The sequence below is a fragment of the Triplophysa dalaica genome, chromosome 4 (assembly GCF_015846415.1).
Source record: "Triplophysa dalaica isolate WHDGS20190420 chromosome 4, ASM1584641v1, whole genome shotgun sequence".
NCBI lineage: Eukaryota > Metazoa > Chordata > Actinopteri > Cypriniformes > Nemacheilidae > Triplophysa > Triplophysa dalaica.
This window is the reverse complement of record NC_079545.1, coordinates 2,132,297-2,147,553: the sequence shown is the minus strand read 5'-3', so window position 1 is coordinate 2,147,553 and position 15,257 is coordinate 2,132,297. Positions and strand designations below refer to the sequence as shown.

The following is a 15,257-nucleotide window of genomic DNA, read 5'->3' as shown; positions in this document are numbered from 1 at the left end:
TAAGGCGAGCAGCTGAAGTGGACTTCTGCTTGCAAAACTAAAAACAATTTTCCTCTGTAAATTTTCTTTGATTAATTGCATTCCTTACTCTTTGTCTTCATTCATCATAGCTGGTCTACGTGTCTTTTACTGTCAATCCCCAACAGCTTCAATTTTCATTTTTGGTTAAACATTTTTTATTTTAAAATGTATTTCTCTGTGTTTGGGTTACCAGCTGGATGAAATACCATAATAAACAACAAAAACGAGAGTAAAGGATGTAAATATGCCTTTTAATTGTCCACATGAATTAAAAATGGACCCAGTTTCATTTTAATTTTGCCCACATTTGTAGTTTTGTGTTGAACAATTCATCCGTCGCTTAAAAAAAACATTGTCTTAATTAAAATATGAAAAATGTCAAATCAAATCAAATCCTTTTATTGTCACTCAACCATATACACAAGTGCAACAGTAGGTGAAAAACTTGGGTGTAGTTGCGACCAACATGGCAGTATGACATATGTAGATGGTTTAATGTTCAATTAAATAAAAAATTAGTTGAAAGTTAATTGAAAAAGTGAATGCCATAGGTCTTGAATACCTTTGGAAAAAACATAAAACACCTACCGCTGGTACATTTTGCATTTGTAAATTTGGGTCTTAACAGGACTAACATTTCACTACAGGTTGTGTATATAACTATGTGTGTGTGTGACAACTAAAAAACTTGAATCTAAACAGATATGAGTGAAATCACAGTAGGCATCAATCAATGTTTGGATTTATTACTCTGCATCTGGCTTACATTTAATACATTGAGCTGACAGTCTTAGAGTGACTCAAGAAGGGTCTACGCAAGATGTGTGTGGTCAATAAAAGGCTTGAATGTGAACAGAGAAAAGACTTTACTGTGTGTGTTGAGTTACGGTGGGTTGAAGTATGGTTAACTCTCGTCCATGCCTAAAAAGTCTGTTCTCACGTTCTCACAGCGGTTCTCAAACACTTACCAGAAAACGAGATTTGGAAAAAAATCCAGTATAAAACGGAACGCTCACAATGTCTACTCGCACAGCAGTTCTTGTTTATTTCACAGAGTTCTTTCTAGATTCCTCAAAGCTTAAAGAAAAACTGACCGTTCCGCTTCCGAAGCTCACCCTCGGTTTATTACTTTGCCTGCGTACGGACGGAGACTCGGCTTCATTCCCATTGGTCTTCAGGATGATTGACGAGGAGGGCGACGAGGCGGAGGAGCCGCCAACACTGCTCGACCTCTTCCTGGAGGCGGAGTTGTGCCGAAGCGTCGCCTTGGCCGCCGCTTTGAAGGCGTGAGCCGCCGTGCTGCAGCGAACCTCCTCGATGGTGTTCCTGGACGGCTTGAAGAGGATGATGTAGACCTTGTTGAAGAAGATACAGGCCAGCAAACTGAAGCTGGAGGCCAGGATGGCGATGACCTCCACCGCCGAGACGAATTTTCCATACGTGCTGAAGTACGCAGGGATGAAGGAGATCCAGACGATGAAGAAGATCAGCATACTGAACGTGATGAACTTGGCCTCCGTGAAGTTTTCAGGGAGTTTCCGAGACTTGAAGGCGAAGAAAAAACAGACGGCCGCCAGCACGCAGGTGTAGCCGATGAGGAACCCCAGTGCCATCATTGAGCCCTCGTTGCAGGTGATGAAGATAATCTCGTCGATGTCATAGTTTCTGTAACTCCCTGGCGGAGCGTTGTACAGCCACACCACGCAGATCATGACCTGCACGAATGTGAACAGGAACACCAATAAAAACTGCAGGTTCAGGCCCCACCACTTCCTGTGGAGGCTGGTAGGGATTTTGGCTTCGAACACCAGCAGGACCCGGTTGGTTTTGACTAGGATGCAAGAGATGCACAGCACGAAGCTGATGCCGAAAGCCGGTTGGCGTACACGGCATGTCCAATGCTGAGGTTCGCCGATGAAAATGAGGGAGCTGGAGAAACAACAAATGAGCGAGAAAAGCAAAAGGTACGAGAGCTCCCGGTTCGAGGCTTTCACGATCGGAGTGTCACGGAATTGCACAAAAACACCCAGAACAAAAGCCGTTAACAGCACGCCGAGAACTGCGAACAAGGCCAAGGCGATCCCAAAAGGTTCGGTCCAGGAGAGAAACTCAATCTCCTTTAGAAAGCAGGAAGTGTGATTGCCGTTCGACCAGGAGTTGTTGGGACACTTCGAACAAATGCTGGCATCTGAGAAAAGAAATAAAACATTAAAAGTCTTACCGTTAAAAGATGGGAAACAAAGCATAATCCCCGATACGGCCCCCCGGTGGAGAATATCAGTACTGAAGGAAGGTAAGGTCTAGTCAAAATTTAGATTTATTAATATAAAAACATCATTTGTGAATTGTATGCAGTGTTATGGAATTAAAATGTATTTAAAACTTTGCACCATCTTACTCTAATTAGAAAACGATTTGCATTTGTTACGGTAGCGCACATAATTCACATGAAACCCTTATTTTAAATTGATAATTTAGTGCAAAGACAAATTGAGATATTCTTTATGTGAACACAGAAGTATCCCAATCAAGCTGAATTCACACTATAAAGGCAATTTTACTGCTCCCAGGCCATTATATGTATAAAATGAATGAAAATCAACTCTTATATGCATTTTATTATTTAATTATAATTTAAATGAATGTTATAATAATATTTTATTTAAACATTATTAAAAAATAAAATATTCAATGAATTATTCATATTAATAATATTTAAAAATGATATGTAATAATATTTAAACAATTTAAAATAACATTATTTTTTGCTATATGTCCCCACTCTCTGCCATTAAATGTATAAAATGCATGAAAATCAACTCTAATATGCATTTTATTATTTAACAATCATTAAAAATAGTGTTTAAATAATAAGACTATAATTTAAACAATTAATCATATTAATATTATATTAATACTTTGTCCTATTAAGTAGATTTAAATAATTATTAAAACCATATCACATTTCAAGTATTATTTCCATGCTAAAAACAAGTCTACAAAAGTCATCAAGTTGTCCCGGCATTTATCAGTCTAACCTTTATGATCACTGTACTCTCCATCTGAGCATTCAGTACACTCAAAGCAGCACGTGGGTTTGCCGTCAATAATTCCTTTCCTGGTCCCAGGTTCACATTCCTCACTACAGTTAGAAAACGGCACCTGGTAGAGAAGAAAGAAACAATTTTGTCTAATACTTGAAATATTGCAGTAAATAGACTATACATGCACACAGGCCGATGGTGTACCTCCACCAAAATCTCAGCTTTACCACCGTTAATACGATAGTAAAATAGACAATACCTGTATAAGAATGCTATTTGCACAATCAAACTTCTTCCTGACAGTCTATGTCGCATTGCGTTACCAAAGTGTGGACACTAGTAAGGAATACTGTGAGGGTTTGTTGGTGTTTGGTAAAAGTCTAAAGAGAAGTCCAGACTCACCTCAGTTAGACGGCCGTTCCACAGTATTTTTGTCTTGTCTATGGAGAGTTTGGCCCCGTTCTTGTTATGTATGCTGTAATAACCAACTTCTTCAAACACAACAGATCCGTCCTCAGACGAGCGATGCCAGTTTACGATGGTATAGTTTGCTGACACCTCACTGGCATTGTCGAAACGCACCCTCTCGCCCATGCTGTTTACGAAGTTAAGGTGTCTCAGTTGTTTCAGAACCTCGAGGATTTCAACAAATACAAAAGGCATGCAAGTAAATATCAGCAGGATTAAAATATAATTCATGTTAAAATGATGCATGTTGCAGTAGAAACCCTCGTGCAGCGTCTTTTTTTTTTTTAGAAGCTTATTACAAATATAAACGTCTAGCAAGCATCTTACCTGCCACGCCTCCACTTTTCTAATGTCTGCACATGAGCCGTTAGCGAACAATCCTTTCCCCGGAGTACAGTTGAGGATGTCTTGAAGGGCCTGCGCTATGGCATAAACAGCCACATACACGTTATAAGAAATTCTCAGATGCGTGTAGTCCAGATATGGCGTCTCTACGCTCGCGATGTCCTCTTCTCCAGTGCACAAGGGTCTGAAACTCGTACTGCCATTCTCGCTATCCTCGTTCCTCAGGCTATCTTCCAGGTAACAGTTGAAAGTCTCCTCCCAAAACTCTCGCACAAATTCAATATGACTGGACTGCTTTGGATGCACTTGCTGTAGGAATTCTTTAAAGCCAGGAATCTTCCCAGACCTCAGCACAAAGCCGATGGTTCCTCCCATGACATCCAGATACTCCGGCTTTGCCACCAGACTGGAGCTCGCCCAAGCTTCGCTCGCCAACCACACCCGGTCTGTGACGTTTCGCCTCACCATCTCTTTAACCAACGGCTCGATGTCCGGGCCGCTGGCGAACACAGCGATGACCTTGGCCGTTGAGTTTTCGATGCGGTCCGCCAGCCGGTGAATCTCAGCTTCATCGAAATACTGCGAAATCAAAACGTTGAGGTCGATGCAGATGTCCCGATGAAACATTTCGTTCTCGAACTTTTCGATCCCCGGACGGCCGTATTCGTCGTCAGAGCCGATGGCGATGACCCAGTTCCACTGGAAGTGGTCGATGATGGCCGCCATGGCGATTGCTTGGTACTCATCTGTAGGGATGGTTCTCATGAAGGATTTGTACTGATTCTTGTTGCTCAAAAGGCGACTGGACGAGGCGTAGCTGATCTGAAAAATGACACACGAGAAAGACAATTGAAACACAGATGTCTCCTTTGGAGTTTCAGGAGAGATCTCAACGATGTCTTAAACTGAGCTCAGATGTCAAGTCTCAAACATTTCTTATCAAATTCTCGTTTGTATTTGAGCAATTTTCGGAGAAACATCGGATACTTGAATGAAACGCAACACAGAACTCCGTCAAATCTCCCGAGCAGTGAAAGAGCAACATCTAAGCAACAACGTTTTCCATTGAGAAGGGAGACATTAGGAATAACGGATGTCTGTTAAAATATCCAATGCATTAAATGGAATTTGCATACTTCCTACTAATTCATCACAAAACTATAAACAATATCCATTAATTATTCATCAATCCAGTGCAAAAAACAACCTGAGGAATGTAGAAGAGCCCAACAAGGTCAGCCACTGCTGTGGAGACGGCGGATCCGGACGCCCCAACCACCGCGATGGTCGATGGGATGTTTCCCGTGCAGTTACAGAACTCATCCAAGTTGAGCGAATCGATCTTATTCTGCGCGACAAAGCTCAGCGACGCCTCCAAAGCTTTAGAGACGGTGTTACACGTGTCAAATATACGGTAACCGAGCGTGATGTTGGGAAGAAGAGTGGAGCTGTTGTTGATCTCCTCTATAGCGAAAATCATGGCTTGAAGCCAACGGAACCCACGAAAGTTATATCTGCAAAACACGTATCGTATTAGACGTCACACGTGAATCGAAATATTGACTATAAAAACAAAAACGAGATCTACGTGCAAGAGTTGTCTGTTAAACACCAACACTGAGCATTTGGAGTACCTCACACACTCCGTTGACTCCGGCCTCGCTGCCAGATCCTGATCTTTGGAAGCCACCCCAAAGTGTATAGGGAAAAGCCCGCCCAGCAGTATGTCACCAGTCTTCTGAGCTCTCTGATATGGCCCATAAGTAGAAATTACACAGCTGAAGCCCATTAAAACCAGACAGTGCAGGTAAAACCTCAGATAACACTTCATCGTTTCAGTTGGTTTCTGATGTGGTCTTCATGAAGCGAGGCAGATTTTTGGACTTCTTATATTCCGTCTACAGTCAAAAGATCATTTACAATGTAACTCCGTCGACCGTTGATGGTATCAAATCAAAACAAAACAAAACAAGGGTGTTTACTCACGGTTTGGATCATACGAAGGTCTGTTGATGGAGGCGTCGATCGTTCCTGTCTGTCCTCCAGTAAATGCCTCTCCTGTTCATTACGAGGTTGTGATGGATCGAAGAAAATACGGCCCATGAAAATATTTTAGAGATGACAGTGATTGATTTTTTGATTCACCATACACTGTTTGGTTGAATGCTTAATATTCCTAAAGAAATACAGGATACTTAATAGATGTATAGTCAAAACAAAGCATGTGTACATTCACTACCATTACTACCACACCACGGTGTGAAAAACGATTTTCATGAAATGCACACTATTTACATTTTACCATACATATAAACAATACTTAATTTTCTAAAATGTCCTGTGTAGAATGTCTATTATCGACAGTAAAACGGATCATATAAAATGAGAAAAAGGGAACGCATTGTGTAGCAGTAAACATGAACAAATGTTTTGTGTCAGGATGTATGGTTCCATAAAGGACCTTGAATAACCTATGTGGTGGAAAAATGTTATACGACTACACAAAAAGAAAAAAAGGCTCTTTAGACCGAAGTATTTTTGGTGAAAAACTTGTTGTGACATGACCGCATGAAGTTGCATGTGAAATTTAGCAACTACCATCTGTTATCATTATGGAAATAAAAAACACAATTCATTTTCATTTTGAATCTTATTTTGGGTAACAATTCAATTCATTCCATTATTTGAAAACAATAACATTTTAGTAAATAACGAAGCAAATGCAGCCAATAAAAGCTAGGAATAGATATGAACTCCATCCGAGACCTCAAGAAGCTGCTTGATAAAATGACAAGAGAATATTTCTTATAACAAATATTATTATAACATTAAAATATATTTTTGCATTTAACTTAATTCCCACAGTTTCATCTGTCACAGTTACGATGAATTCACTTTTATTATTCTGTTCTATTCTTCATAAAATAAAAAAAAAAAAATGTATACAGTACTTTACATTTCAGAGGTGATAATTGGGCAATAACTTTAATTCAAAGTGGTCGATCATGTTAAAAGATATGAAACATCATGGTTTCTCTGATGGTTTAGGGAATGATATCTGGTTGGCACTAAAGGGTTTGTTCCACATCACTAACCTTCCCCCTGCAGGATCTGCGTGTTATTCTGTGGTCAGTTTAGTCACTTCCCAGGTGAAACGGTTCAGCATCTACTACTCATTAGCTCTGGAAATATGCTTCAGCAGGACTCAGCTATTCCACACCAAATACTGAGCAAGTCCCTGGAAAAAAGTAAAGGGTGCTTTACGTAAGAGAACAGGGTACATGAGCGTCATGTTCTGAAAACTGAAATCAACTTTTCCTTGAATGTTTCTGTTTTTTTTATAATGTAAAGAATTGAGACAAAGTATCTCAATGTAGATATAAATGTAAGCACTCTGTTTTAAAGTGGTAGTAAAAAAACTAAATTATATCTTTTATACACACCCTCACAAAGCAGATTTTATAGCAACAGACAAAAAAATGTTGTTAAGGTACCAGACAATGGGACAAATTTCAAAACCTGACAAGATGCAAAAAGTAAAAGAAAGGGTCTTACCTCATTAGGAAAGGCATCAAGCCATCAAAGAGACAAAAGCCAGAACTTTCACAAAATATCAAGACGACCATCAAATTTAAAATGCAAAAAAATAAATTTTTGCTTTAGTGTTATAATTTTCGTACTCTATTAAATTTGATCAAGTTCCTCCATTCATTCCAAGCGCTGTGACTGTGTGTGTTGTTCTATGAGAAGTGTGAAACATTAACCAGAGAGGCAGGTCCACTTCCTCTGGTCACTCCTATTTCAAACCCATCAACACGACTAAAACCAAAGATAAAATCATCACTGAAGATCTTATAAGAACCTCTGCTGTATCTTTTTATATATAATTATTTTCTATTCAAGATAAAGTTTATTCTGAGTACAAACTGAGATATGCATGCTTAAACCTCCCATGAAATCAATGTAATGAATACGTTAGGCTTAAGAATATCTACAAACTAGCGTCTTCTAAACCATTGACAAAATGTGCATTTAGAAGTTCTAATTTAGTTTAGTTACTTAATTTCACAATCACGGATCAGGGACTTTTATGACATCATTTAGCTTCTTGTCAGATTCCAGGCTGTCAGGTAAACTAATCACTATAGGCCCTTCTGGGGGGGAGGGGCCACTCATTATTACCCCACCCCAATTTCCTATTTCAGTGAAAATTAAATAAGCACATCGAACACAGCTGCACTTCAAAAGCACTTCAGCAGGTCTTTATGTACTGCTCATATTTGATGCAAAATGATCTATGGAATGAGTAATGATTGTGGTCCAAAATCTTTTGTAAACATTTCTCTTTAATGTTGGAACGAAAGTAGCTAGTAGCGTTTTTTCTTCAGTATCGTGACATGTATCCGAGTGAAACAACTTCTGAAACGAGAAAAAACAAGTAGGGCGGGACTTGATTTTGTTTATCGAGTACAGATTGGGTCGTTTAACGTTGGGTGTAGATTTATATTCCAGTTTGCAATTTATTGAAGCCCCGCCCTCACGCCATTCCTCGTGACCAGAAGCGAAGAGAGGTCGTTTCAAGGGAGGGAGGAGGTTAACATTTTTAAGATTATAAATTCAAATCTTTTTTTTTTTAAATAATGATGTGCATGGATAAATAACTTATAGTGAACACTGCAACATTGTGAATAAATTGGAATTGACATTTTTCGTTTCATGCCGACTTTAAGTTTTTATTTTTCATCACTCATTTGTAAGAGAAGCATATCTTAATTCTTCAAATACAACGCAATCCGTATCGACAGGGTACAGCGTTCACACGAGGAAAGCCAGTGCATTTTTTCAGCACACTTTTGCAAAAGAAGTTCAAGTTTAAATTGTCAACAAAAAAAAAAGGCATTCTAGACAAATCCCGTCAAAACAAGTGCAACTCAAGTTCATCGCATATAACACATTTAAGTGCTCTCACTAATGAAGAAAATATACAAAGATAACCTCTACGTCTCGAACAGTCCCACAACAATACATATTTTCAAACAACAAACTTGTTCTTGGTTATAGAGTTGCTCTTAGTTGCCGTGTCTGCGTGGGCTTGATATCCAATGACAAGCTTCTGTGGAAGGCCCAGACTCTCTTTATACTTCTGACTGCAAAGAAGAACAAAAAACAGGATTTTTTAAATCCTACAGCTGCATTCTGTTGTCTTATCTGGGTCCTCTTGACTTCACACAACAGAAAGTAATGCTTCATACTTCAAACACTAGGACACAACTTTATAAGCACTAGAAAACGTTTTAGAACAAATCTGGTGTTTGCTGTGGGGATTGGGTCCACAGAGAATCACACAGTTATACAGTATCTCCTAGCAGCACTGGACTGCACCATCCTACTGATATGATGCATAATTAACTTCATTAGGTTGCTAAGCACAAATTCCTTTTCCGTCATGGCTACCGTTCACAACGGCACAAGGGTGCATACATGTGACTACATTTAAAAGATGTTTAGACATTTAATCTGCAGCTAAACCAAGTGATACACGTGCAAAGTAATGGATTATCTTTCGACGGTTTAGTTCCGGTCAGAGCTAACGTTCAAGGACAAACTTATGCTTACCCAATGTATGTTACGGTCTCACAATTCTCCGCATTAGAGGTCCAGATGGCAATTTTGTCCCCTTTGGCACGGATGTTTATAACACTTCCACAGATATCCCGGCTGAAAGAGCCAAAGCTCTCTCCGATGAGACACAAGAGCTGTCACGAGAACAAATAATCAGGGACATTTAGCATTCCTTTTTGAGTCTATTTTTTACTTCAAACATTTATTATAATCTAAAAGATTGTTAAATTTCGACTCTTTTTTTCAATAGATTAAAAACCAATAAAAGGGCAGTTTCCCAGACAGGAATTAGCTTAAACAAAGGCCTTAGTTAAATTAGGGTGTTAAAAACTTATTTCACAAAACAATCATATTTTAAGTTGTTTTCCATCAAGACGCCTCTAACATTTAAGTTCGTCTGGGACTAGTCTTAAAGCACTGTATGAGAACACCGCAAATATTAAATGCAAGAATATAGTTAATTTTAATTCTATTAAAGCAGAATGTGTGTTTCTCAGACCGTCTCCAGCCAGAAACGGTCAAGTTCAGTGTGTCTATGCTGCTTGGCGAGAGTGATCAGCCAGCGGCCGCCACATTTATTACTCCTGTCCTCCCACATGGGCTCTATGCCGTCCTGCACAATGAAAACAACACACACATGTGGGATATTGGTTCAGAGCACTCTGTTATACAATAAACAGAATGATTTCAGCACATCTGTTTGAGACCGCGAACAATACTTTTACACTGCATCAATACGCATAATAACAACAAATAAGTAACACCTGCTCACCTTGAACATGGAGTAGTCGCACCCGGAGGAGAGTTTGCTTGGCGGCTGTATGTTGTTGTGTATTCTATAACAGTGGAACCAGATGAAATGTTACATTTAGAGGAATGTTAAAAGTGATAGTTCACCCAAAAAAAAAAAGATAATTCTGTCATCTCTCATCATTTCAAACCTTTATGACTTTTTTCTGCAGAACACAAAGAAGATCGTTTTCAAGAAAGTTGGTAACCGAACAGTGCCGGCACACTTCAATTGAATGGGTGCCGATTAATAACATTTTTCAAAATATCTTCTTGGGTTCTTTGGAAAGAATTGTATACAGGTTTGGAATGACAAGAGGGTGACTAAATGATGACAGAATTTTTATTTTTGGGAGAACTATCACTTTGAGCCGTTCAGAAAATTCCTTACAACTTAAAGCCAGCAGACCTTTAGAATTACTTTGAATGATACAAATATATAATTATATTACGTGGCGTGTAAAAATAAATCATATCAGCCAAAAAAGTATCAGTGCATTCCTTATTTACAGTATATGGATTTCATTTTCAAGTACTAAATTTAAAATGAATTATGGTGCAACATGACCCAGAGAGCTTTTGCATTACTTTGAGTGGATGGGCAAAACATCAAATTAAGTGTTTGGTTTCAAAATGAGATAACTCTGTTTAAAACATTAATCTTAAATCATGTTTAATATCAATCAAACTGCAGTTGATTTGTCTCATTTTGGAACCAAACTCTTTAAATTTATCTTGAACTCACGCCCAGAAGTCTTCAACCGTGTCGAACTTCGTGATCAGTCTTAAATTGTCTTGCCACATTTTGCTCTTATCATTCTTGTAGAACCAAAGACCCCATCTACAGACATAGACAACAAACCATTAAAAACAATTAACTTTAATGCGTGTATTAATGTTGCATAATATAACGGATTCAACTAAACACACCTGTTTTGTAATGGGTGCTTCATATAGGGCTCTTTCAGAATGGATGTCACAACTTTCTTTTTCTCGAACTTCTTTTTCGATACTTTATCGATCTGTTAACAAAACAATCAGAAGCGCATCACCGAAACGCCAACACTGCACCGTCGCACCTCTGATGTGAATCTGCATCACTATATAAATCAAGTTTTTAAAGAACAACACATATAACAACATGAATATGACTATTTTTACGGGTTTGTGTTCGATAAAGTAAGAGTTCGCTGTTTTTTCGATAACTTCACGCTCACCAGCTGTACAGCACACGACGCCATGTCGCTCACGCGCGCGAGGAGATACGTTACGTGTGCGCGCTCTCCACAGCATTTATTGCTTCACGTTTAAGATTTTAAAATGATTATTTATTTAACATAGAAACATTGTATCCTAAATTAACACATTTTTATACATTTTAAACAACATACATATACAACCAATCAGTTTTAAGGCATTTTCTTAACCCTTTGTGCATTATGTATGTTTTTTTGGCGTGCTAGGTTTATTAATAGACAAATGAACGAAATATTTGGGGGAGAATGTGTAACGTTTCTGGGATATTGAAACTGTTCAATAGCATATGCTTTTTTTCAGATTAAACTGATCTGATTATTTTTATTATATTGAATATTGTTTGTGTTTGTATACAGTTTGTGTTGTTGTTGCGTGCAACATGTATTGTAGTTCTGTGAGCAGCACGTGCGTGATTTGTAGTTTTAGTGTGCCTCATCTTTTCACCGCGAATATTTTCTATTCCAACCAACTCCAACATATTGTTTTTAAAACGATTCATTGTCTATAAATATGAAGGCTTCGATGTAATCTAGAGTTGGGCCCGCAGAGGGCACTGTTTAGTCGAAAACATGGAGTGGAACATCCAGGGATTGATTCATGAATTGTCTTAAATGGATAGTATTGTGTGGTGGGCTACACAACTTAGATATTTGTTATCAGATGAAGTGATGTGATATCGTTTTAGTTTATATACAAACTGGATCAGGCATGTCGTTACTGTATCACCAGTTCTGATGTAACATGTCCTTGATCTTCAGCTCTGCAGCCAAACACTGGAACACTATCTTTCACATGAAGATGATGTTTGAATACGGCCCCATCACGGACTTCAGGGCTTGGGTGGGTGACTTTAGAATTCTAAGAATTGTGTATTTTTCTGAACAAAAAGTATTTCTTGTTTTTCAAAATCTGCAAGGAATTGACATGTGTACCAATCTCAAACTGGTCTTAGTAGGCTACTTTCTAGTCATCATGAAACTTAGAAAAATTTCAGACACTGATAATGTGGCGCATTATGACGTCATCTCCAAATTAACTAGAATAATATATTATTTCTTAAATTGCATAGATGCTTCTTAAGAGAATAATATTTATGATTGACATTACTGAATCATTCTTGAGAGACAAAGTTGCACAGTTGAGATAGTTGTTTTCTCTTTTGAACAGATTCTGAGCGTTCTGGCTTTGTTTGAGAGTGACTGGTGGTGATGGCATAATGGTGACAGCAGGCGACATGTTGATGAGTTATCTCTACTTTGTTGACTGGCAAAGAGGTGGTTGGTATACCATGCCCATTGGCACATGAGGGTGAATACACGATGACATAATTTTGACTCCCCACTAAATTATCTTGAACAGCAATTATCACAAATTGGTTGAATCACTAGTTTTTCTTTAAGAGCAAAGTCGTGTTTTAAAGTCAATTTATCTGTATGCGATCCACCTTACTTGTTGGTTTAAAGTCACCCCAAACGGAAGTTGTGATTGACTTCTGAAGTTGCGAGTGAAACGGCTTCTGAAAATTAGAAATTAGGGGCTTTATTTTGCCCTTCCCATTTTTGTTGGTTTGTTGTAAATTAGGTCTGGAGGAGAGGGCTGAAAATGCCTGGCCATTGGACAGTCAGTGTAGTCCTACCTCTTTTTTTGTTGTTCGCATCACGTGGTGAAGAGTTGTTGTTCAGAGAGGGGAGGAGCTTAACGTTTTTGATTAAAGATTACAAGTGCAAATTAATTTAAAACAAATAATGGTGTGCACGGATAAATCATTTGTGATATTCACCGCAACAATGTGTAAAACACTTAAAAATATCCTGTTTGATTGCATGGTGGCTTTAAATATGCTGAGAAGAACGTGACAGAAAAACAGCATCAGGAGACGCATTATTAAAGTTTATTAAGACAAAATTAATGATTAGGCTTTTAAACTTCCTTTGCAGTTGAGAATAAGAACTTTGATCTGTTCCTCCAGAGCGTTCGCCCCGTAATCGCCTCCTTCAGCAAATAACTGCATCTCTTCACATGATCTGCTCACCTTATGATACTGAGAGTCACTGACTGAGAGTCAGCTTTGTACAGGCAACACTGTTATTTCAAGAAACAGATTAGAGATTCACCTAACCTGTGATAAATGTCAGTTGTTATCTTGTCATTTGGGATTGTCTTATACCTTTGCCTTCCTGAACCTGACAAATCCTTCAGCTGACATGTTTGCAGCTACCGTTTCCTATGTTTTAAATGTCTAGTTTAGAGGCGCTGTTGTGTTTTAGACATTATGAACTAATGGACGTTTAGTCCATTGATGAACACTTCATGCCGCTTACAGTCTTCTATTTAATAAATATATAGTATTACATGAACTCCAAACATAACTATAGTACATTTCATTGTTGTAGGCATTCAGTTAGAAATTAATTTTCAATCAATTCAGTGATCACATCTGATATACAGCATTTCTTCCGGTTCCTTGATCACACTGGAAATCCAAGCTGACAATCCACGTGATCTGTTGAATATTCAATATAGTAAATGTACAGTGTGAGGTAATGGATGTTCTTGGCTCACTTTTCAGTATGAAAAGAATATATGTATACTACAGCAATACTGTGGTGAGTGGACTTCAGCAGGGCAGAACTGATAGCGTAACAATAAATGGAAGGTTTATCAGACTTTAAACTGCTGTAATATTAGAACTGACAAGTTCTGCAACATTAGTATATCCTTGAAGCATCAGCCGTAGTATTTTTGTATTGACATACAAATGTTTAATAATAACGATTACATACGTGTATGTATAAAAAAAATCATGCAAGTTATGTTTGTTGAGAAAACGCATTCAGTCGTGCCATTTCCTATAAGCTTAAAAGTAAGAAAAATAAGGTGCTTCACAATGCCATGTAAGAACCTTTTATGTCTAAATGGTTCCATAAAGAACCATTTCACAAAAGGTTCCTTCTTTTTGAGGCATAAAAAGGTTCTTCAGATTATAAGAAGGTAAGAAAGAGATGGTTCTTTAAAGAACCTTCGACTGGTTATTTTTGAACCAAAGATGGTTCTACTAATCTATGGCATCGCTGTGAAGAACCTTTTAAGCACCTTTATTTTTCAGAGTGTACACCTTTAAAAATAAAGGGGCTTCATGATGCCACATAAGAATCTTTTTTTTCTATATTGTTGCATAATGGACCTTTAACATCAGAAGAACCCTTCTGTTTCACAAAAGGCTCTCTGTGATGAATAAAGGTTCTTCAGATTATAAGAAGGTAAGAAAAAGATGGTTCTGTAAGAACCTTTGACTGAATGGTTCTTCTAATCTATGGCATCGCTGTTAAGAACCTTTAAAGCACCTTGCCATAAACAGTACACATTTTATTTGTCTAAATGGTTCCATAAAGAACATTTAACATCTGAAGAATCTTTCTGTTTCACAAAAGGTTCTTTGTGGCGAAAAAGGTTCTTCAGATTATACAAAGGTGAGAAAGAGATGGTTCTTTAAAGAACCTCTGACTGAATGTTTCTTTGTGGAACCTAAAATGGTTCTTATGGTTCTTATCGTAGTTTCTATTGAAGTGTTTTCTCCCCTTTTCTGTATGTTGTGTTGTCGCTTATTCAGTTCAAACAAAAATACTCTAGGCACTTTTTTGGTTCTGAAATCATTTTAATCATCTTTTATTTCACAGTCAAAATAAGAACCATTGTGTGATTCTTGTACAG

The 15,257-nt window shown here is 38.0% G+C and overlaps 2 protein-coding genes across 2 annotated transcripts; both read right to left on the bottom strand.

The window, feature by feature from the left end:
- Positions 1-412: 412 nt before the first annotated feature.
- On the bottom strand, positions 413-7,700 carry casr (calcium-sensing receptor). The gene is made up of 9 exons (XM_056746496.1): positions 7,434-7,700; positions 6,974-7,116; positions 5,865-6,054; positions 5,513-5,776; positions 5,086-5,392; positions 3,861-4,700; positions 3,468-3,698; positions 3,060-3,183; positions 413-2,209 (listed from the first exon to the last, which is right to left on the bottom strand). Exons 4-9 carry the CDS (start codon positions 5,707-5,709, stop codon positions 1,065-1,067), a joined length of 2,844 nt encoding a protein of 947 aa, XP_056602474.1. The 5' UTR covers positions 5,710-5,776; positions 5,865-6,054; positions 6,974-7,116; positions 7,434-7,700; the 3' UTR covers positions 413-1,064.
- A 630-nt stretch (positions 7,701-8,330) lies between these two features.
- eif4e1b (eukaryotic translation initiation factor 4E family member 1B) lies at positions 8,331-11,569 on the bottom strand. The gene is made up of 7 exons (XM_056746420.1): positions 11,507-11,569; positions 11,220-11,311; positions 11,035-11,130; positions 10,273-10,336; positions 10,000-10,113; positions 9,495-9,634; positions 8,331-9,025 (listed from the first exon to the last, which is right to left on the bottom strand). The coding sequence occupies exons 1-7, from the start codon at positions 11,528-11,530 to the stop codon at positions 8,911-8,913; spliced, it is 645 nt and encodes a 214-aa protein (XP_056602398.1). The 5' UTR covers positions 11,531-11,569; the 3' UTR covers positions 8,331-8,910.
- Positions 11,570-15,257: the final 3,688 nt, after the last annotated feature.

Coding starts and splice junctions, on each gene's coding strand:
- casr (XM_056746496.1), bottom strand. CDS start 5,709: ATGAAGTGTTATCTGAGGTTTTACCTGCACTGTCTGGTTTTAATGGGC. Junction 4,701..5,085: donor GGCTCTTCTACATTCCTCAG/GTTGTTTTTTGC, acceptor GTCATTTTTCAG/ATCAGCTACGCCTCGTCCAG. Junction 3,699..3,860: donor GAAAAGTGGAGGCGTGGCAG/GTAAGATGCTTG, acceptor GAAATCCTCGAG/GTTCTGAAACAACTGAGACA.
- eif4e1b (XM_056746420.1), bottom strand. CDS start 11,530: ATGGCGTCGTGTGCTGTACAGCTG. Junction 11,312..11,506: donor CGTCGTGTGCTGTACAGCTG/GTGAGCGTGAAG, acceptor TTTTGTTAACAG/ATCGATAAAGTATCGAAAAA. Junction 11,131..11,219: donor AAGCACCCATTACAAAACAG/GTGTGTTTAGTT, acceptor CTATGTCTGTAG/ATGGGGTCTTTGGTTCTACA.